Below are 24,263 nucleotides of genomic sequence, written 5' to 3'. Positions count from 1 at the left end.
AGGCTCCACCCCAAGCTCTTATTCCATATTGTAAGACAGCTTGTGCATAAGAGAAGTAGATTAATCGAGCTATTTTCAAGTTATTTAGTTCTCTAAGTTGATGAAATTTATATATTAGAAATTTTATTTTCAAACACATGCTGTTTACATGCATCTCAGATATGGATCCAACAGTATTCCCAGGTATTTTACTCGGTCCTTTTTTCGAATTTCAGGACAAAAGCAGTGATTTGTTGATTGTTGACAATTGCAGTTTACTTGGTGTATTTTAATACTTTCTATTTTATGAGGTTGTGTTTGGGCATTGGGTGAGAAAGTCATGAATACGCGTTTAGAAGCATTTAAAGTAAGCAGATGCTCATCGAGCCATGATTGTGCTACTCTGAGACCATTTTCTGCGCTAAGGCGCACGTCCTCCCAGGAATTGCCAGTGAAAGTGAGAGCGGTATCATCAGCAAAGGATACGATTGAGCAGTTCCCAATGTCAACTTTAAGAAAATCATTAATATAAATTTGGAAAAGTATTGGTGATAAAACAGTGCCTTGAGGCAGACCATATTCAGTAAGTTTTTTATTACTTGATAAAGTATTCAGCGTAAGTAGTTGATACCGTTCAGTTAGATAACAATTGAATAGTTTGAGAGGTGAGCCTCTGATTCCAAGGTGTTCCATCTTCTCTAATAATCTTGACTGAGATACAGTGTCAAAAGCCTTTGCCAAATCTAAGAAAGTTGTTAAAGTTTTCTTTTTACTGTTGAAGTTTTCAATTATTCTTTCCAAAAAGTCGGATATTGCATCTTCTATTGATATGCCACTCTTAAATCCATACTGATTTCTATTGATAATTCTATGTTTATTCAAATAACTTACTAGTCTCTTCTTTATAATTTTCTCCATTATTTTAGCTAAATTATTTATTAAACTTATTGGGCGATAATTTGAGGGGTTTGATTTATCACCTGATTTAGCTCTTTTGCAATAGCTGAGCTTAAAATAGTAATTGAACTCCCGGTATCCACTAGAAAACGCACTGATTTGCCATTAATGATAATATTCACAAATAATGAATCACACTGACCTGATTGTGATGAATCGACTGAGACATTGACTGTGGATTTGACATAATTTACTCTTTGCTGGTCACAACATTCTGCCGTGAGACCTGTACGTTGACACTTAAAACACATCCACTTATTAGCTGGACACTTATCAGGAGAATGCCTGGAGAAACAGTGACGGCATCTTTTTCTCAGTCCCTTTTCTGACTGTTGAGAAGGCGATGGCGAGCGACCCCTGGAGACCAATGGACCTGCTCGACCCGGAGATGAACCCCTCTGTGACATGGATGACGACTGACCAGAAACCGACCAGGAACGTGCAGGAGACCCCGACCTTGGTGACGAATCCCATCGGGACCGGTACGATGACGGACGTGACGGCGACCGCTCAGGATAACCCTGCCGTGGTGACGAACCTTGCCTGGACTGGCCAGACAAGGAACATGGAGACGTAGACAATACCATAAGAGTCTCTGTAGCATCACCAGCCAAGACCAAAGTGGACTTCTCAACCAATTCCATTTCTAATACTAGACGACATGCAGTATCAAATTTCATGTCATCTGGCTCAGACAAAAGCTGACTCACCATTGACGTTTGTAGTAGGCCAGACACCAGTCTATCGCGTAAAGCCTGGTCACGAAAGCTTCCAAATTTACAGGTGGTGGCCAAGCGAGATATCGCTGAAATATAGTCGTGTAGCGACTCGCCTGCAAGCTGCTTCCGAGAATGAAATTTATATCGTTCTGGTTTTACTTTACACACTGGTTTATATCGGTTTGTCAAAGCCTGTACACACTGTTCATATGTGGCTGTTGCGATTTCGACGGGAGACAATGCTGTTTTCAACTCCGCATAGACAGACGGAGGAAGATTGACACAAAAGTGACCTTTTTTACCTCATCCTTGAAACCTTCGATGCTAAAATATAGTTCGAGACGCTCCAAAAAGGATTCAAAGTCCTCCACACTGGGTTCGAAAACTGGAGGTTTGGACATGTTGACACGAGACATGTAAGTGAGGTTAGATTATAGTCTAAACATAGTCTATGATTTCAAACACACGCGAAGAAATTTGACCAAGTCCGGAAAACATAGTGCAAAACACGATAACCGAAATCGAGACAAACATAGTTCAAACACGAATACAAAACACCGAACGAAAAACGTAACTACGACACTGTCCACGAATAAAGGCGCCAGAGTACATAACCACAAAACAGGAACAAGCGACGCACAACTTCACCATTAATTATCTCGTCGCCAAATATAATGTTTATACTTTAATATGATTTTTTGGAGTATTTGTTAATAAAAGACTGTTAGACACTTGATTCTTTATTGACTTATTACTTTTAACTCACAAAAAAGACTTTACAAAACTAGACCGCCCGACTGGCTTAATACAAAGACTTCACTCCATTGCTTTTCTGACGTCATGAGCAGGATGCCCAACACTACAACTATGAGCGTCCAGCGGTCCAGGTGAACTAATTCACATCTATTTGTTTCGGGCGTTTGGAGTTTGAATCACCTGCTTCAGGTCTTACTCTATTGAAAAACTTGGATACCAGAATGTCACTTGGCCAAAAATCAGAATCATACACCTCACTCAACAAACTGGAAGGCACTCCTACTCTGAATGATGAATACTCCTCTAGGAATTTTGCATTCAACTTCTCTACCACATAGTCAGCTTTTTTTACTATTCAGATAGTCTTTCACCTCAACATCATTTGTATCAGGCCCAAAACGAGAAACAAATAAAAACACTTTCCTACCTGCAGTCGATAATTTATGCTCACAGTATGAACTGCCTATAATAAATTTCTTTTTTGCAGCGCCCGATGAATTGCTGGCTTATTTCTAACAGTCACTGGTTTAGAAACGCTGCTTAGATTCTCCCTATTACTTTTTTATCTTGATATTTTAACTTTACAGAAACAGCATAAGTTAAGCTTCGTTGAACAGCGGCTTTTGCAGTCAAATTTTCGCTCGAGTTCATATTAGGTCTACCTATACTTTGTTTCTGAGGCCTCTCTTCACTAGGGGATACAACATCTAGGTTATATAGTCGATTTGAACTTGGGTTAATGTTAGCTAAGTTCCCTTCAACTTTTTTTTCAAATATAGTAAAATCATCAAAATTTGTAGAACTATGGTTAGCCACGTCATTATTAATAGAATTGATAGGATTGGGTGGAGGCATAAGCCCCGCCAATAGAATCAATTTGAACAATTAAATTACGACATAGCAGTCTGATATTTATGAATAAAAGCAGTCTAATTATTTATAAATATCAGACTGCTATGTCGTAATTTATTTGTTCAAAAGTGATTATTAACAAGCAGTTTGTAATGGAAACAAACATTGAAGAAGACCAATTCACTTTGCAGGCTCCTTTCATTCATAATTATTAACTTTCTGTTGAAAAACTGTTATTAATATTCGTTTCTTTTTATAGTATAAGTCACTAGGTAATAACCATTTTGATCCTACTCTGAAAGACTGACTTACTTACTTGTAAACTGAGAGAGGTACAAGTAAACTGAAAAAGTTTTACTCTTGAATTTTTTCAACACAGGCATTTCTAGTGATGTTATGCATTTATTTTTCACTTTTTCGTTTTCAGGGTGTTGGTGTCATTGGCGCCATCTCTCTTACTGAAGATGATTTTGAATCAATGGAAATTGAAGATAAGAAAAAAGCTCAGGATGAAGAAGACGATATATTGCTTGTTCCTGAGTGGAAGGAGAAGAAGAAACATATTTTTATTTTGAGCTCTGCGGGGAAGCCCATTTATTCAAGGTAGGTGAATTGACTTTCCCTTGGAATCTCAATGAGGTTTATAATAATGTACCGTATAATAAATTGTGGAATATTGTTTTTCTTTGATTATTCAAGTCCAGTTTCATAAAATATAATGCTACTGCGTTGTTTGTTTGGACAGACATGGCAGCGAAGACAGACTGGTTACTTTGTTCGGTGTTATGCAAGCTCTCGTCTCTTTCGTGCAGGATAGTCAAGATACTATTCAATCAATAAAAGCTGGAAATGTGACAATTGCATTTCTGATCAAAGGGCCGATCATTCTAGTGTCAGTATCGAGGATAGGGGAAAGTGTGGATCATATGAGACTTCAACTGTTGTAAGTATATAATTTATATTGGAGTGCATGCTGATAGAAGTCTATAACTATTCCATTATATTATATTCTGTAAGTGCGGGGACACTTACTATCGAAATTATTGTCCTATTCAATTCAAGTGGTGCACTTCTATGGCTGCTGATCCTAAACTCTCACAGCTTTTGAGCGTCTCAATATCATTTTGTCCTTTTCTATACAATATTAAAGGACGGGACACACATAATCGCACCGAGCCCGCGATAATGAGATTTTGACATGATGTCAAAATTGATTTCCACATCATTGATCTTCACATTGTGCTACTGTGTTCTGAGTGTGATCTCTGTTTGTGATCTCAATCATATTTTCAAAATTTCGGAACAGTGATTTAGCAATGATTGCCTTGCCTCTAGAAGATGAAAGAAAGGAAACATTAATTTGGCGAAGGAAGAGAACAAGGGTGGATAGTCAAGGCGGGTGGAAATCAAGACTCATTGAGGGAGCATTTAATGCCCTGTTTCCTCGTCTCATGGATGATGAAATGAAGCTCTACGAATATTTTCGTACGACTAAAAATACTTTCCATCTTCTCTTGAACAAGATACAAGAACCCCTGAAAAAACCGATACTTTCTAGAGGAAATCTATTCCCCCAAGATAACTTCTGGCTGTATGTTACACGAGGCCGCACCGGCACCGTCAAAAAGCGCGGTGCAGTAGTATGTGTCCCTACACGTTTGAAAGCCTTTGTTTTCTCACTCGCCGTAGTACTTCCGAGACTCGGCCATACGTCGGGGCGAGCTCTGTGTGGTTATGTGTGTTCCGGCCTTTAAGCTTTCAAATCTATTGCATGAACCTTATTGTACCTACTATCAAATATTTTACATAGCTTTTCAAACATATTTCTAGGTACTAGTGTTTTCTATTTGCATCACCCTCTCAATTGAATGGGAAAACGTAAATCGATACTCCGCAGGAGTGTATCTATATTAATTATGTATCATCCAACTCCTTCAATGAGCTCACTGCAAATAATGCAGTAGGTGAAGTTCGTTTCTGCTTGGAGGGTAAACAGAAATTGCATTGTCGAATGATTGACTAAGGCTTGTTGTGCAAAATACTTTTAAATTTCAATCATGATGATGTGTCACGAAAACCAATCAAAAGATGGTTTCTGTAAAATAAGGTTTCTCGTGGCAGTTAATCACGGTTGAAATTTGGAAGAATTTCGTGCTGAAAGTGAAGTGTGAGTTTTCTTTATAGTAGTGAATATGATATTTTTGTGGATATCAGTGGTGAAGGAGAGACTGTCATAAGTCACATTTGGTAACCTTCTTTATAATGCTGATGTAGCTATGCATTGTTATTCACTAGCTAATAGTTTTAGTTGCTTTTTCGAGCCAGTCTGTTGCCAGAGCTTATGTTTGAAGGGACAGATTCACGGATCCAAAAGTTCAAAGAACACCACACGTTAACCGGAGCTTGTTGTGTGTCCCAAGTACGTTAGTCGGGCAAATCAATACCTGTGTTCTTAACAAGATCCAGGAGTTTTTCCCTATACTAACTTCCCATTCATCACCTGGTTGCTTGCAGCCAAACAGAGCCCTTCTTCTTGCCCCTAGTCTCCTGCAATAGAGTATGATATGCTTGGGAGTCTCTTCAGACCGATTGGTCCTCGTGACCTGCGTGAGTTCCAATCCTGGCCATCTTTGTAGGTCCTTCCGCTGAGGAAGGGGTTGTCAAATTGCCTCTAAGGCGCCTGGCCACCCTCGAATCAGCCTCTTGACCCACATTTGTGTCTGGAGTTTCACCAATCACTGATCTCTGGGTTTTTTCCTTTTTGCCCTCCGAAACTTTGCAGGGTCAAAAGCCTCACCACTCCCAAGAATCTAACGGGTGATTTGATAGAACATAACCTTTTTATAACAATGTAATCCAAATTATCAATTTTGTCGGTAAGGAAGGCCTCGAAAGTTATTACAATAGAAAATTTGTATTTTAGCTGTAGGACATGGTTTTGTATTTTTGCTAGTACTCGCCTACCCCCTATACTCAACTTCAAAATTTCTGTGGAAACTTATTCAGAATTAATTTTACTTTCATGTGATATGTGATTTTCCACCATTAGTGAATATTAGTGAACATTCCACCATAGTGAACATTTCTGTGGAAGCTTATTCAGAATTAATTTTACTTTCACGTGATATGTGATTTTCCACCATTAGTGAATATTAGTGAACATTCCACCATAGTGAGTTTCCAGAATTTTCAAAAATGCCTTGAAAAATTCCCCTTTTTTGGAAATCAGTAGCTCAAAAACCAGAAATTGCAGAATCTTGCGTGACAACTCAATCTATTAAAAATGTTATTGTCTGTAATTCTGTAGAAAATTCTTTTCTAAACCCTGAGGTTTACGAAATAAAATGGAAAAATAGACAAAAGTTCCAAATTTTGGGGGTTTTAAGAGGTGAAGCCGCCTTCTGGCGTGTTAAAAAATTTCATATCCTAATTCAGCGCCCCAAAATACATATGAAACCGACAAGAAAAATTCTTTTGGGGCTGTTTCCTGAAAAACGACCATTTGACTGGACTATTATCAATACTAGCCCAGTCAATAAAGGTTTTTTCGATCCGAAAATTAAATAAAAGCTGAATCTTTTACCATCGATAGAACCCTCCCAGAGGGTCATTCTCCCAAAAGTCCCAAGAAATCCCCTTTGAGCTTTCCCCCCTCAAAGTTGAAAAATGCAGGTAATCACGGAAAATCAATTATCTCTGTACCCATTGATCGGAAACAGTTCTATTATATGCCATTCGATTCGTTACATTATGGACTACAATACTAGTTATATTCATTTTTTCAATAAAATCAACAGTTTTCTTGATAAAATAATATTTATCTAAAAATTTAGGGGGTTTGCGATTTGATTTTTTTGTTTTCTTCGATTAACTTCAAAGCAAGTAGTTTTAAAGAAAAATGAGCCGAATAATTGATGTAGCCACTCTCATTGCGAATCCATTGATGTATATTGTTATGTATTTGCGATTCGATTTGACGCCGTGGAAGGGGAAACAGTGGACGCGGAACGGCACGGCTGACTCTCTTAGCCATAGTAAACAGCAAACTGGAAATCAATTATCTCTGTAACCATTAATCGGAGAAAAAATCTATCATATGTCATTCGATTCGTTAAATTAGGGACTACAATATTAGTTGGATTCACTCACTCAATAAATCGAACAGTTTCCTTGATAAAATAATATAATGTAAAAATATAGGGGTTTTTCGATTTGATTTTTGTTTTCTCCGATTAACTTCGAAGCAAGTAATTTTAAAGAACAATGTGACAAATAATTATTGTAGCCACATTCATTGTGAATCCATTGATGTATATTGTTATGTATTTGTGATTCAAGTTGTCGCTGTGGAAGGGGAAACAGCCGACGCGGCTGACTCCCTTCACCATAGTAAACAGAATAATACTGCTGTCTACATTGCATCTCATTTACACTATGGCCTCGAAACAATCAATTTTGTCTATTGTTTTGACATGCGCTGTATATAGATTTTCACTTTTCAATACTCTAAAAAAATATTACAATTTTCTTGATTTAACCATGCTCATGATAAAAATCAGGATTTCGTTGTTTGCTCACAGAATTTATCATATTAATTTGAAGTTTGCCTTCTCCATACGAGTCAGAGGTAACACAATTTGATAACTCTAGTTTTAGATATTGATGTTTTTCAACGAAGTTTCATGATATATTATGTGTCCGACTCCTTCATCTTATCCTTATTTTGTGAAAAATGAAGATTCAAAATTTCTTTTCATAGCTTTTCTTGTGTTTTATCTTGTTTCACCACTCTTCATGATTTAAACACTTGATAATGGAATGAATATCATCGGATCACGTGAACAAAAAATAAAAGGGTGGGCCTACCTGACATACTATATGATAACACTGTACTCCTGATAAGTTGAAAATTTTCAAGCTGAAAGTAGATTAATTTGTTGCACATTCGGTTAAAATATTAACAAATGTTACCAAATATCACCAATATTATCACATATAGTGAGAACGAATTACTATGAAGCTTTCTATTCTCACTGAACATGAAGAGGCAATACCAAGCCAGAATCGCAGTTCCGTTCAAATCATTATTATCAGAGCTTTCAAATTGATGCTATGTAACTATGGATGTTATCCCCATCTCACAATTTCCCTATTTATCCTTATCCTGATTCAGAATAAAGTAGTTGATCTCTATAATCACAAAAATCAATGTACAGTACCTATAATAAATAGTAAAAATAACAAAATTTCTAGTAATAATGCAACTTTTTCTAGGTATGAATTTCAAGGCTCATAAAATGACTTTTTCTCAATCACAGGCAGAAATTCCAATGATCATCATAATAGTAATTTAATGAAAATTGTTTGTATTGTACATTGTTCGTCGTAAGATAAGCTACATCTTTAAGGTAATCAACGTATTTAGGATTATCATGTTCATGAATGAAAGCGAGACTGTGATAGAAGATTAAAAAAACTGAAATATGAACATTATATACAATGCATATTTCTGATCAACTATAATTACAAATTATAGTATCAAGCCGAAATGAATTGAGCAACTGAATTTCAAAGTTACTATTCACTGTTCAAATCGTACTGTGGTTTCCTTTTACTTCCAAATGGATTGAATTGCCTAACTCTCCAACGTAACAGTTATTGTAAAAAAACCAGTGGAATGTGAACGTCATCCAAATAGCATTTTAATTTCAATTTTCAGATCATGAAATTCATAGAAAACTAATTCTTGAGAGAAGAGTGATGAATTGCAAACAGTGCAAGTAACATTGATACAAAGCGATACAATGAAAATCAACATCGATTAATTTAATACTGGACTTATCAAATTCATATTACCGTTAATTTATATTATTTTTGAAGCTTATAAAATGTAAAACCAACATTTTAAATTGTCTCTACTGGAGCAAAACATCGATAGGAAATAAAGAAGAGCATATTATAAGCTCAATATACTTGTGTACTAGAATTCACTTGAACTAACTCATCACTTCAACCCTTCAATGATCACAATGAACTAGAATGGTATAAAAACCATGAAATTGATAATCAGGTACATTTTTCAAATAGCTTCACCCAACTTAATCTGTGAATGCTAAGTCATAACAAATCATGTTCAATAGAATTAATTTGAATGCTTCAAATAGAAAATGATCTATTCTTTTGGTGCCCTAATCAAAATCAATTTCAATCAACATTAATCGTCATAAAGAAAAGCTTCTGCCAACCTTGTGTAATGAATGACAAGATGCGAGTGGAGGTGAAAAATCTATATGTTAACAAAAATAATAGAAGATGATGAATCACCTTTCAATTAATCTTATACGGTAGGGTACTTTGTGGTTAAATGTGAAACACTTTCATGATTTTCCTACCTTTTATGCATGCTTATTCTTCCTTAATTTGAATGTTTGCATGGCTTTCATCTTTAGAATCTACTGAATTTTCATATTGGACTGTCTAAATAATGTAGATTCAACTAGTAAGAACGGAAGATAAGCTACTTTACAGAGAGAATCATAGAAAGTTTCAACTCAACAAGCCCAATGTATAAATTCTTTCATGCCTCAGCCGTCATATATATTTGGCTCAACTGAAGATATATTATCAACCTGGCTTGGAGAATATTAACTGTAGAAAACCGCAAACACTGCACGCTACGATTTTTCAGGAAATTGCCACTGTTAACACTATTGTAATCTATGATTTATCTCAGTTTTTGACATTGATAACTTATAATAAATTTTAGCATAGAATTATGATTATACACACATATTTTAAATATGTATTATATTATGTAATAGTATGAATATTTTATCGGTTGCAAACAATATCTTTGTCTGTCATAGAATGCATCATTTAGCACATATAAGTTATAACAACAAAATGATTTTTGAGAATTTAGAGAATTAAAATGTGAAAAATTAGTTTCATTGCATGTCAAAACAATAGACAAAATTGATTGTTTCGAGCGCCATAGTGTGAATAAGATGCAACTTAGAAAGCAGTAGGCCTACTACTTTTTTTTACTTTCCTTGCCCTACTACCATAGGTAAGGAAAGTATTGCTTTCCAAAAAAAATTAATTAACCGATTGACTTGAAATTTTAAACTTAAGGTCCTTATACCATGAGGACCCGACAATAAGAAATTCAATAAAATTCAATTCAAGATGGCGGAAAAAATGGCGGATAATTACTAAAAAACCATGTTTTTCACGATTTTCTCAAAAACGGCTCTAACGATTTTCTTTAAATTTATACCATGGATAGCTATTTATAAGCCCTATCAACTGACATGAGTCTCATTTCTGGGAAAATTGCAGGAGCTGCGTAATATTCTCGAGAAAAATGGCGGATAATTACTAAAAAACCATGTTTTTCACGATTTTCTCAAAAACGGCTCTAACGATTTTCTTTAAATTTATACCATGGATAGCTATTTATAAGCCCTATCAACTGACATGAGTCTCATTTCTGGGAAAATTGCAGGAGCTGCATAATATACTCGAGAAAAATGGCGGATAATTACTAAAAAACCATGTTTTTCACGATTTTCTCAAAAACGGCTCTAACGATTTTCTTTAAATTTATACCATGGATAGCTATTTATAAGCCCTATCAACTGACATGAGTCTCATTTCTGGGAAAATTGCAGGAGCTGCATAATATACTCGAGAAAAATGGCGGATAATTACTAAAAAAACCATGTTTTTCTCGAAAACGGCTCTAACGATTTTCTTTAAATTTATACCATGGATAGCTATTTATAAGCCCTATCAACTGACATGAGTCTCATTTCTGGGAAAACTGCAAGAGCTGATAGATAGATAGATAAATGACTTTTATTTACACTTTACAATAAAAGTGATGTGGGCGAAATTGAGGCAATAGAAGCCCCCTCTTCCATTTAACCCACGATGATGAGTAACATAAAAATAATAATATACATTACAATTTGAAATTAAATGATAATTAAAAATTATAAGGAAACTACTAAATCAATTTGCTACAAATTGAATAAATATTGCTGGTATACCCTGTGAAAACGGTGAAGATATTTTCAATATCCTACAAAAAATCTCCCAGCACATAGGATTTAACTTCAAAAAGGAGATGATAGATAACTGTCATAGACTCTCGAAAAATGACACAGCGAAATCATTTCCTCCACAAATTATTGTGAAATTCAACAAGAACTTGGACAAACAATTGTTTATGACTACAAAGAATTTGAAAGGGAAAGTGACAATGAGTGACCTAGGTTGGGGTGGTAATACAAATAATCTTTATATCAACGAAAGTATGTCTCCATTGAACAGAGAACTTTTTCAAAAAGGGAAACAGCTACAAAAAGAAAAACTTTTCAAATACGTTTGGTTCAAAAATGGCAATGTTTTTGTGAAAAAAGATGATACTACTAAAAGTGCCATTATACAAAGTATAAGTGATTTTGACTCTGTTATGTGAAGTTGGCATTTTTTTAGAGGAAAAAATAATGATCAGACTATTATTTCTCTCAATTTTTTTCTAATTATATTGAATTAATTATTTTTCGTTTATTTTAATAATGATAATAATACTGTACAATGAGTAATAATAGTGCTGACTTCATTCTCTTGAAAAACTCAAACAGACTCTTATACAGACTCTTAATGATGTGCTTTATTTCTAACTTGCGATAATTAATTTGATGAGAACATTATTGGAAAACCCTAATGAATGAGATTTAATTTTTTTTCCATTTTGATGATTAATTGGATAAGAATATTCTATTCCACATGATTTTATCATTCACTTCATGCATTCTTCATAACTTTTTTCTATAATTTTAATCCAATCAGTTCATGCATTTTTCATCAAATTTTTGGTAATGGGAATTATTCTCAGGATTGTGATTATTATAGGAGAAATATGTTGATTTTTTTTTCTCGAATCATGGAATTGGTTTTCGTCTTTTTTCACTCACTGTTAACCATATCATTTATGATGAATATCCTCACTCATTTTTCATTAATTTTAATTACTTTATTTTGTCATGTGTTTATGTGAATTAAAATGGTTGGTTCTCATTTATGATTCGTCTTGATCTGGTATGTGTACTTATGGAATTTTTTACTTTTTTTCCTTAGATTATTACAGTATGAATGTTGCTAGAATGAATGTCCATCAAACCATAAAAGTATCACTAATTATTCTTATGTATATAAGCCTATGTAATAAACTTTTTAACCTATTTCTGGATTATGGTTGAAGCGTGTAAATATGTGGAGGAAATCTCAGAGGTAAACTCTTGCTTTCTGACGGACAGGGGGAATATTACTGTTTTGCATCAGAATATTAGAAGCTTGAACAAAAATTTTGATTCTTTCCTAGCTTACATAAGCTGTTGGAAATACAAGCCAGATGTTGTAGTTCTGACTGAAACTTGGTTCCAGCCGTTTCAGGATAAATTCCCCTTTAATATCCATGGTTATGAAAGTTATGTTACTGAAAGTGATGGAAATAGAGCATCAGGAATAGCGATCTTTGTCTTGTCTGGAAGGGAGATTACATGTTCACGAGAAGATTTGAGGATAGAGGGTGCTGATTCTGTCTTATTGCATCTTAAAATTTCCAATTACAATTTAAGTCTGTTAAGTCTCTACAGATGGCATTCTGTTAGTGTAAATGTTTTTTTGGATAGCTTTGGCCGGTTTCTGGACATGGGAAGGGTTAATAACGACACAATAATTATAGGAGACATGAACATAAATATAAATGATTTAAATAATCAGAGTGTTTTTGAATACCTGGAATTGTTGAACTCTAAAGGTTATCAGTCACTTATAGATATCGATACTCGAGTATCTACTTCAAGTTCAACCTGTATTGACCATATTTTTTATAAATCTAAATTTAGTAAAAATAGTATTCAGAGTGCAGTTATAGAGTCACACGTTTCAGACCATAGAGCCGTCTCTGTTTCACTATCAAGGTCAAGTAACGTGAAAAATCCTGCTTCATCTATTAGAGAGACCCTCGATATTAAAAAATTATATAAATTACTCTTGGAGCAATTTATTTGCATGTACTGATGTTGATGGTAAGTATTCTTTGTTTATTAATGCATTACTGGCTTATATCAAACAATGCACTGTGAAACGTCAAAATTCAAAACATATTAATAGTGGTGGTAAACACTTGAAACCATGGATGACTGAAAATATTTGTGTAGAAATTCGGCATCGTGATAGACTTTATAAAATACACAAAAATAATCCACATAATGATCAACTTAGACTAAATTTCCTTTCCAAAAAAAATCTTATCAATAAATTAATAAAACAGCAAAAATATAAATTTTTCGCCAATTTAAAGACCTTTCCTGTTAAAAAACAATGGGAAATCATAAACAATCACTGCGGTCAATCTTCTATAAAAAATAAATCTATTAGTTTAAAGTGTGAAAATGATGATCTTATCGAGGATGAAAAGGCTTTGGCAGATAAATTCAATGACTATTTTATTAATATACCTGGTCACATTATATCTTCCATTCATAATCCGGATGAGCTGACTACAGAATATTATAACAGTAGATTCAAGAACACTAATTCATGTGATTCCTTTTTTTTAAAACCCATCACGTATCATGAACTCTTAACTGAAATAAATATGATGAAAAATGGTAAGTCACCAGGACCTGATAATGTAAATTCAAGCCTAATTAAAAAATTATCCAAATCTATAGTACCAGTCTTATGCGATATTTTCAATGCCAGTTTTCAAGAAGGTAAATTTCCCTCAGAACTCAAAGTGGCTAAAGTTATACCTATTTTCAAAAATGGAATAAAGACTGAGATATCGAATTACAGGCCCATTTCGCTGCTTTCAGTTTTTTCCAAGCTCTTGGAGAAACTCTTCAAAAAGAGAATAATGAGATTTTTCAAGAAAATAAATTTTATTCATAAGGTACAGTTCGGATTTCAAGAAAAACTTAGTACAGAACAAGCCTTAAATAAATTCATGTCAGACATCTATTATGGAATGAATCAGCCTCATAGATCAAGGACCTCAGGTTTATTTCTTGATATTAAAAAAGCTTTCGATACAGTGCAACATAGTATTCTGTTAGAAAAATTATATATGTCGGGTATTCGTGGAGTGTCCAACATGTGGATGAAGTCTTACCTGTCATGCCGGAAGCAGTATGTGTCAATTGGTAGTTGTACTAGTGACTTGGCAACAATTGAGTATGGTGTGCCTCAGGGGTCGGTTTTGGGTCCAATTCTATTCTTAGCATATATCAATGATTTGTTCTCCAACACATTCAATGGATCCTTAACATCGTTTGCTGACGACACGGCATTGGCATATTCTGCCAAAAGTGAAATTGAACTACAGGAAATGATCCAGCTTGACCTAATAGATCTACGTTGCTGGTTTGATTGTAATAAATTAGCACTCAATGCTACTAAAACCTGTTATATTAATTTTTCATTATCAGCTCCATTTCATTTTACTGACCCAATCAAGTATCATAAGATTGGCTGTAATCATCCAAATTGTAGCTGTGATGTCATCAAGCAGTTGGATTTTGTCAAGTATTTGGGTCTAACTCTTGATTATGGGCTGACTTGGAATCTACATATACAGAAAATCAAGATGTACCTATTATATTTGCTAAGAAGATTCCATCAATTGAAGCAATTCTTTCCAGTGAGTATTTTACGTGTCATGTATTTTGCATTTTTCAATTGTCGACTGGAATATGGAATCTCTTGTTATGCGTCTACTTTCCTATCTCATTTTAAAAGCCTAATCACACTGCAGAAATCAGTGGTAAGAATTATTCATGGTGTGAATAGAAGGACTCATACCTTTCCAATTTTCCAACTGTTGGGAATCCTCCCTTTCAGATACATCTATGTGCTGAAGGTGTTATCCTTGTTTTACAGAATGAGTGGTAGTATAGGACTTTCAGCTAGACCCATTAATGAAGATGATCATCGGGTGACACGTCAATCAATGCAACTGATGTTGAAAGTCCCAAAGCCAAATTCCACTACATTTCAAAGATGTTTTCTATTTCTCGGAAATGGCTCTAACGATTTTCTTCAAATTTATATCATGGATAGCTATTTATAAGCCCTATCAACTGGCATAAGTCTCATTTCTATGAAAATTTCAGGAGCTCCGTAATATTCTTGAGAAAAATGGCGGAAAATGACTAAAAAACCATGTTTTTCACGGTTTTCTCGAAAACGGCTCCAACGATTTTCATCAAATTTATACCATGGATAGCTATTTATATGCCCTATCAACTGGCATAAGTCTCATTTCTGGGAAAATTTCAGGAGCTCCGTAATATTCTTGAGAAAAATGGCGGATAATGACTAAAAATCCATGCTTTTCACCGTTTTCTCGAAAACGGCTCCAACGATTTTCATCAAATTCATACCATGGATTCATAAGCACTATCAACTGGCATGAGTCTCATTTCTGGGAAAATTCCATGAGCTCCGTAATATTCTTGAGAAAAATGGCGGATAATGACCAAAAAACCAGGTTTTTCACGGTTTTATCGAAAATGGCTTTAACGATTTTCTTCAAATTTAAACCATGGATAGCTATTCATAAGCCCTATCAACTGGCATGAGTTTTTTTCCTTGGAAAATTGCAGGAGCTCCGTAATATTCTTGAGAAAAATGGCGGATAATTACTAAAAAACCATGTTTTTCACGATTTCTCAAAAATAACTTGACCGATTTTTTTCAAATTCATACCCTGTATAGTTATTTATCAGCTCTATCAACTGGCATGAGTTTCCTCTCTGGGAACCAATGGGGGGTCCACCCCATCCTTGGAAATGGACTTAGTAACCTCCTTCTCGTGCATGAGGTAGGTAGGTAGCGCAGTTCATAAAAAAACACATAGTCGAGATATTTCATCTGTAGAACAGCTGTTTTGACGACTTTAAAAAATGACGACTAAAAAAATCATCGAATTTCACATTCACACAAAGAAAAAGTACTTTGAAAACAATTATATATACACCATATACAGAAGTCTGATCGTAGTTTCAAATATGAGCAAGGAAAGTTGTGTGAGTGTACCACACCAGATTTTTTTCAAATTATTCTTATGATGTTTTAGGCTCCAATCAATTAAATTATACTAGTGATACGGTATATATAATACTAATATCTATATTCATTGAAAATTAAATATGTCTATGATTGAAAAACATACTTGAGTGTGTGAATGTGTTTTTTTTTCACTCCTACTCACGTACGAAAGCTTCTTGCTTTTTTGTGAGTAGTAAAACATTATTGTTTGCAATAAATTTTATTCCATGAAGCTTCAAATTTGATCATCTCCATCATCCAGTTGAAGCTATATCATCCAACGTCATACATCATACGTCAGTAGATCTATCATCCAACTGATAATCAGCATCACGGTGGTTTGGTTTTTTGTTAAATATAAATTTTGTTGTTGTTCATTATATCCACTGATTATTATTTGCAGCTAGTTTTATAATTGTATGGATTTATCAAATTTGATTGTAATGAAAAATGAAAACAAATTTGAATTTGAATTTGAATTTGAATTTCATCTGTAGAACAGCTGTTTTGACGACTTTTAAAGAATCATCGGATTTCACAATTTACACAAAGGAAAAAGTACTTTGAAAACAATTATATACACACATATACAGTAGTCTGATCATAGTTTCAAATAATTATGTTGCTGCCAATCGTCATTATGTTATTTCTCTAAATTATTGTCGTTTAAGAATGAGGCTCCCAGTTCAATGAGCAAGGAAAGTTGTGTGAGTGTACCACACCAGATTTTTTCTGTTTACTATGGTGAAGAGAGTCAGCCACGCCATACCGCGTCGACTGTTTCCCCTTCCACAGCATCAAATCGAATCGCAAATAAATAACAATATACATCAATGGATTCGCAATGAATGTGGCTACATTAATTATTTGTCTATTTTTCTTTAGATTATTTGCTTCGAAGTTAATCGGAGAAAACAAAAATCAAATCGAAAAACCCCTAAATTTTTACATATATATTATTTTATCGAGGAAACTGTTTTATTTATTGAGGAAATGAATATGACTAATATTTTAGTCCATAATTTAACGAATCGAATGACATATGATAGATTTTTTCCGATTAATGGTTACAGAGATAATTGATTTCCAGTTTGCTGTTTACTATTTTTCCAGTTTTCTGCTCCGGGAATTGACAAAATAAGCAATAGAACATTGAAAATTATACTTCCACACATTGTTAAACCATTAACAGTAATAATAAACCGTTGTTTTTTAGAAGGGCACTTCCCTGTTAGTTTAAAGTTAGCAAATATTATACCGCTTCATAAGATGGGGGATCCTAAGGACCCAACCAATTACGGCCCAATCAGCCTGTTAAGTGGTTTCTCAAAAATAAAGGAAAAAGTAATCAAGTCTAGATTAATTGGTTACTTAGTCAAACACGAGGTCATTCATAAACAGCAGTATGGCTTTCAGACTAACAAAAATACAAATGATTCTATAACTCTCTTAACTCAAACAATTGCCAATAACTTCACTAATAATAAGAAAACAATAGCCTTTTTCCTGGATTTAGCTAAGGCCTTTGACACCATTCCTCATTCAAAATTACTGAACAAGATGGAGAAATTAGGAATTCGTGGTGTACCCCTTAGATTATTCACCAGTTACCTGAGTGATAGACATCAAAAGCTCACCTTAGAAAATAAAACTAGTTTTAGACGGTGCTATCTCCTATCCTTTTTCTCATTTACATTAATGATTTAATCAAACTTGATATTGAGAACTGTGTGACACTTGCTTTTGCAGATGACACCGCCTTAATATTTACTGGTAATTCATGGGAAGAGGTTAAAAATAGGGCTGAATCTGGATTAAGAACTGTTAAAGCCTGGTTAGATGAGCATATTCTTACCCTCAACACAAAGAAAAGTGTATTTTTAGCCTTTTCACCGAATGTTGTTGGTTTGCCGCTTGATCTCACTCATATTCATATTCATAGTCCTGATTGTAACCTTTCAGATTCATCAGATTGTAGTTGTCCAAAATTAGGTAAGGTAAAACCACCAGTAGTTGACACCTTAAGGATTTATATGTCTTGTTTTAACATTACTTAAACCAAATTCACTTTAGCGGAAACTTAAAGTTACTGATAGATGCACAATCTATTCCTCTATCATATTGTCACAAGAATAACATTAATAAAATGTATGTGAGAATTTTATTAATTTTTTTTTTAATGGGCACAGGTCCAGTAGTTGACACCAAGGAAAAACAAGAATATTCAGTAGTTGACACATTTTATTTCCAGTAGTTGACACTCTATATAAAACTCTTTATTTATTACACTCTTTATTTATTGACATTCTTTAGTAGTTTACACATGTTTTTACTGAGAAAAGGTTTAATAAATGAATTTTTGTGTACTCTGTATGAATACAGGAATGAGATAAATGATGAAAGTTGTAGAAAAATACAAAAATTGAGTGTTGATGTAATTACATAAATTAAGTTTAAAAATGAATATAAGTTGTACTAAGACTGCTAAGTTATCAGAATGAAAGAAGTTAATCCCATAAAAATGCAAGTTCCGGGACTGAGTAAACATTTCTCGTTATACTCATTTTTAAAGGCTCATCAATGTGGCATATTATATTTCTCCATTCATAGTCCAATTTATCAACTTTTTCTGGCCATTTCCAGAGTCTCCCAGATTTTTGCATTGCTGAAATAGTAGCAGCTGTTTCACAAACATCAGTTATAACACCCGGAAATAGCTCATCTTCATAAGAAAAAACTACATACTCACCTACTTTCCTCTCTACTGGTTTCTTCAGGGTTTTCTCATGCATGCTTTCCTCATCACTCTCATCTTTAAAATCACTGTCTGATAGCACCTCATCTATGCCAGAGTTAGAGCTGTCTTCATAATGAAGCACCTGCTTTGCAGTCCTTTTCTTATGCTGCTGAACTTTACCTTGTTTCACTCTTTCTTTTTCATCTTTTTTCCTTTGTCTCTCGGCAGCACGTTCCAGTTTTCTTTTTTCTAATTCTTCCTTTTTTGCCAACTTCTTTCTAAAATATTCTTGACACAGGTGTCCTGAGACAATGGCAGGCATTTTCTCCTTCATCGATCGTTTCTGTTTTGGTTCATTCTTGTCTTTCTGGAAAAAAAATGTCTTTTGAAGGGGCTGGGGATTTCTGAAGATACTTTAGAAGTTCCAGCTTGACAAAGATCAGTATGATCAATACTATCTTCAGCAGGCTTATCAATACAATCATTGATAGCACCAGGAGTGAGTGTTGCAGATGACAGCTCCCCATCCACAGTGCTTGGATTGGCCCCCTCATTAGTAGCATCAGGAGTGAGTGTTGCAGATGTCAGGTCCCCATCAACAGTGCTTGGATTGGCCCCCTCATTAGTAGTAGCATCAGGAGTGAGTGTTGCAGATGACAGGTCCCCATCAACAGTGTTTGGATTGGCCCCCTCATTAGTAGCATCAGGAGTGAGTGTTGCAGATGACAGGTTCCCATCAACAGTGCTTGGATTGGCCCCCTCATTAGTAGCATCAGGAGTGAGTGTTGCAGATGACAGGTCCCCATCCACAGTGCTTAGATTGGCCCCCTCATTGGTAGGACCAGATGCATTCAGCAAATTACTTTCCAGTTCTAATTTTGTCTTCTGCCATAGTTCAAAGAGTGAAATATCTTTTTCGCCACACTTGGATGTAATGAGCTGGTTTACGTGCGTCATATGGAGGCCGAAAGTGATTGTTTTCCGACCAGGCCGGTAAAACTTTACGGCCCTAGGGCTGTAAAATGACCTTGAATAACAGCTGATCGTGTCCGATCTCACAAAAATCATAGAGATAATCTCATAACGACTGTAATAATCTATATAATTATGTATCGTGAATCGTGGTATCATGTCTATAATATATTTTATGAATTACTGTTTCATAATTTAATATTTATTATTGTGTTATGATATCAAACAATAGAATACGATGATATCTCCATAGCCTCAACAATATAATGTTGGCTGCATTGTCCATTGTCAGAAAGGTAAGTATCGCAAGTCTTTAAAAGTGAAGAATCGAATTTGAAATCAAAGTACAATAATTGTATCAATATTTAAAAGTGAGGTAGAGTAATAATTGTTTCTTTTTTATTATCGAATTCCACTTCTTAATGCAATACAATCAACAATAATAATAGGAAAATACAGCAGAGATCTAAAGTTTAAGGTAAGCCTACTGGTGAAACTCAGCCTTGACTGAAAAATTCCTAGTAATTTTTCCGTAATTCATTATTAAAACTTTTAGATAATTTTTCTTCAATATCAAACCATATAGAGAAAACATTAGGCCCACTCAAGATTGAATCTTCGAATGTTTTCTCTATGATTTAACTATTTTCAGAGCAATATTTGTTGTGAAAATGCCGGCAAACGGCTTCAAGTTTGCCGCTATAGGCTACACTATATTATAGTAGCCTACATACGTTACCTGACTTACAGGCCACTTCGATCAAAAGATGCAATGACCGAGAGCGTAAAGGCATAATACATCAGAACTCAAAGCTCAGTGAATTACAAACATGATCTAGGTTTGAACCTCGGTCAGTGAATTTTTTTTTGTCGATGAATTTCGACTTTTATTAGCTATTTTATATTAGTTACCGTAATTTAAATTTCAATCAATTTTTTAGATATATTTTGAGACAAAACTGTGAAATATGCAATTAATTAATTTTTAATCACATTATTTCAAAATAGTAATGAAAATTCTATTCATCCATCTATCCATGAGATATTGCACCAGGCGCAAAGCGCGAGCTATAAAAATTCAAACAATTATTCGAAATATTAATAGTATAAAAATATTGTCACTATTGTAAATTATTAATTAGTAATATTGAAATAATTGACAGTGAAAGTTGTCATAACCAAGATTCAAACTATCAAAATAGGCTGTTTGAATTTTATTTATTTTTTAATTTCTTATATATTGGGAAGTTTTTTTTTGGTGTGGCGAAAAATAGCGTTTGCACCATGGGCAAAAATGTATTTCCAGCTCTCAATTTTTTCTAGTCCTCGGCCTACGGCCTCGGACTTAAAAACCGATTTCGAGCCGGAAATATCTCATTTTCGGCCCTAGGTGCGAAATATACTATTTCCTCCAACTCGTTACTTGTACTACTGTTACAAAATATTTTGAGCTTGCTTTCTGGAATACTTTCATTGAGAAATCGAAGGCCTTCTTTCAAAAATTGGCTACGTTTTTTGGCTTTTGTGACTTGATTTTCACCTTCAATGTTTAATGGTAGAGTGATAGCTTCTGGGTTCCATGGAAACAATCCACATTTTCTGAAACCATTTTCCAGAATAGTCACTTGTAGCACATTGTCTATAACTTGTTTCAAAAGTTTTGGAAAATCTTTCTTCTTCAAGATTGGAGCCTCCAAATTGGATAGCCTCCATTCATGTACTTTCCTCTTCCAGTGCTCTTTGAGAGTCCTGAAAACCGAAACATCCATTGGCTGTAAGAGATGCGTTGCATTTGGGTACAGTGCGATGAGAATTATGCCATTTTTTTCACAAAACTGACTCACTTGCAAACTCAGATGAGATTAGTGCCCATCCACAAAAAGAGCAACTGGCAAAGGAATATTTTCTTTCTTCAGCCATGGGTAGAAAATATCAGCGACAAATTCGAAAAATGCCTACAGGTCATCCAACCAGACTCTGTTTTTCCCAAGCCCCACGCTGGAGGAAATTCTCTGCAATTTCCTGCGGGATCCTTTTATATTTGTACAAACTGTTGGGGGAGGTACAGCACCACTTGCACTACCTGTGATAAGGACAGTGAGGCATTCTTTCTCATCTGGATTCACTTGCTGATATACAGTCTTATCCCCTTTTTTTGCCAATACTTTACTACCCTTTGGGTTTAGAAAAAATGCTGTCTCATCTGTATTGAAGATTCTTCTTGGATCTTGTAGAATCTCTTCATGTTTATTTTCAACCAAAAATGCCTCAACTTCTTTGAACCAATTACAAAGGCTTTCCTTGGTTACTGCAGCCCTTGTTGTTGTAAGGTTTTGGGACATACGAACAGCTATTCCGGGGTTTCTTCTCATGAATCCTCTCATCCATGATTTTCCTGGGCAGCTGTCTTTGAACGGGTTTGGCCTCTTCAACTCTTTTAAAAGGCGCTGCACACTGAATACAACCTCCTGCATTGTAACAGGAAATCCTGCACGGGCCATGCTGTAAATCCAATTACAGATAGTTGTTTCTTCACCTGGACTTAAAATAGCCGCTGGACCCATTTTCCTTGAACAAATAGAATAGAATAATTTTTTAATCCTACAAGTATATCTTTTTTTGCATATGTTTGACAAACATTGACACTATGTGATGTAAACTCTCAAGCTAGACAAAGAAAATGTAACTTAAGGTATGTGAGATTTAAAAAAGAATATATATAGATATATAAAGAATATATAGAGGTTCAATTGAATTTCTAAACTATCAAGTTAATTAAATTATTCTAAGTTATTATTAACGAGAGAATTCAAAAATATGATGAGTTATATAAATAATTTTTTTAAAGATGATAGTTGTGGAATAAGATGGAAATGATAGATGACACAAATCAAGGGTCAAGGATTGGAGGTGGCTTCTGGATGTGGAGGTTAGAGGTACTGTGTATGTCAACAGCTGTGTCCAAATGAGGTATAAATGCTTAGGATAAAAAATCTCTCAAATCACTTACTTTTAGATTATATGATTAGAAAGCAATGAAAATAATATGAATTTCATGAACTGAGTTTTGTTAGGTTCTTGTAGTTTGAGTTTTGTAGTTTATTATTAAAATTCATATTATTTTCAATCCTTTGAAAAAATCATAGAGCTGCGTTACCTGTCAATTGGGTGTTTTCCTTCAACCTTGTACTTCAAAGTGACCCGGAACATTAAATTTTTTAGCTGCAGTTTTATAAGGTGTATTATGCAATCTTACATCTTCCACAGCTGCTTCCATTGCCTCTTGTGATATTTTCTAAAATTACCTTTTGTTGGAGGCATCTGAAAATGAAAAAGGGAGTAATTTAGAAGTTGACACATTGAAACTCCAATAGTTGACACCCCCTGTCAACTATTGGATATGATACTTTGAAAATGTTTTAAAGGTTATAATGCACAAATTAAAAATGTAAGCAGTTAAATAACACTCAAATAGAGCAGAATTATCAAATTATATTACTCCCCAGTAGTTGACACTCTGTGTCAACTACTCAATACTGTACCATTCCAAGTTTCAGTAGTTGACATGATGCCAAACAGCCATTTTTTTTTCAATTTTTAGGTTATTTTAAAAACTGTATGTATACTTCAGAGTCTAAGGCAACGTATTAAACATCTACTTAATAAAAATTATAATTGGTGTTTAAATTTGCAATCCTTACCTTTTAGCCTGTTCTTAGCCAACTCCACAACGAAATCCCAACTATTAATTGAAAAGCATGCACTGTTGTCATGAGATGATTGCACTTCGACTTCTGTTAAAGATGGCGGCACAGTAGTTCACATACACACCACTAGAGAGCTACACTACACAGACAGAACAATATTATTCATCTGGCACCTTTATTTCTCTTGTTATTCAGCTTTTTCATTAAAAGTGTCAACTACTAGTGCAGTGTCAACTACTGGTGGTTTTACCTTAGAGAAAAATTATTCAAGTATCTGGGTGTCACTGTTGATCAACATCTTCGGTGGGATGTCCACATCAATGTCACTTGTAATAAGCTTAAACACTGGATCAACAAATTCTACACTATCAGTAAATTGAGTAACATAGCCGTTTCTAGATTGGTTTATTGTGCTTACATCCAGTCTTTTCTTCAATATGGGATTATCGTTTGGGGCGC

The 24,263-nt window shown here is 34.6% G+C and overlaps 1 protein-coding gene across 1 annotated transcript in view; it reads left to right on the top strand.

The window, feature by feature from the left end:
* LOC120349631 (protein SAND-like) overlaps positions 1-24,263 on the top strand; it is a 119,766-nt gene that overhangs the window by 29,374 nt on the left and 66,129 nt on the right. Inside the window, exons 2-3 of the mRNA XM_039420105.1 lie at positions 3,691-3,866; positions 4,009-4,206. Of these exons, the coding sequence (XP_039276039.1) occupies positions 3,742-3,866; positions 4,009-4,206 (323 nt within the window). The 5' untranslated portion in view covers positions 3,691-3,741. The remainder of the gene's footprint in view (positions 1-3,690; positions 3,867-4,008; positions 4,207-24,263) is intronic.

The sequence above is a fragment of the Nilaparvata lugens genome, chromosome 2, assembly GCF_014356525.2.
Source record: "Nilaparvata lugens isolate BPH chromosome 2, ASM1435652v1, whole genome shotgun sequence".
Lineage (NCBI taxonomy): Eukaryota > Metazoa > Arthropoda > Insecta > Hemiptera > Delphacidae > Nilaparvata > Nilaparvata lugens.
This window is presented reverse-complemented; position numbering and strand designations above follow the sequence as displayed.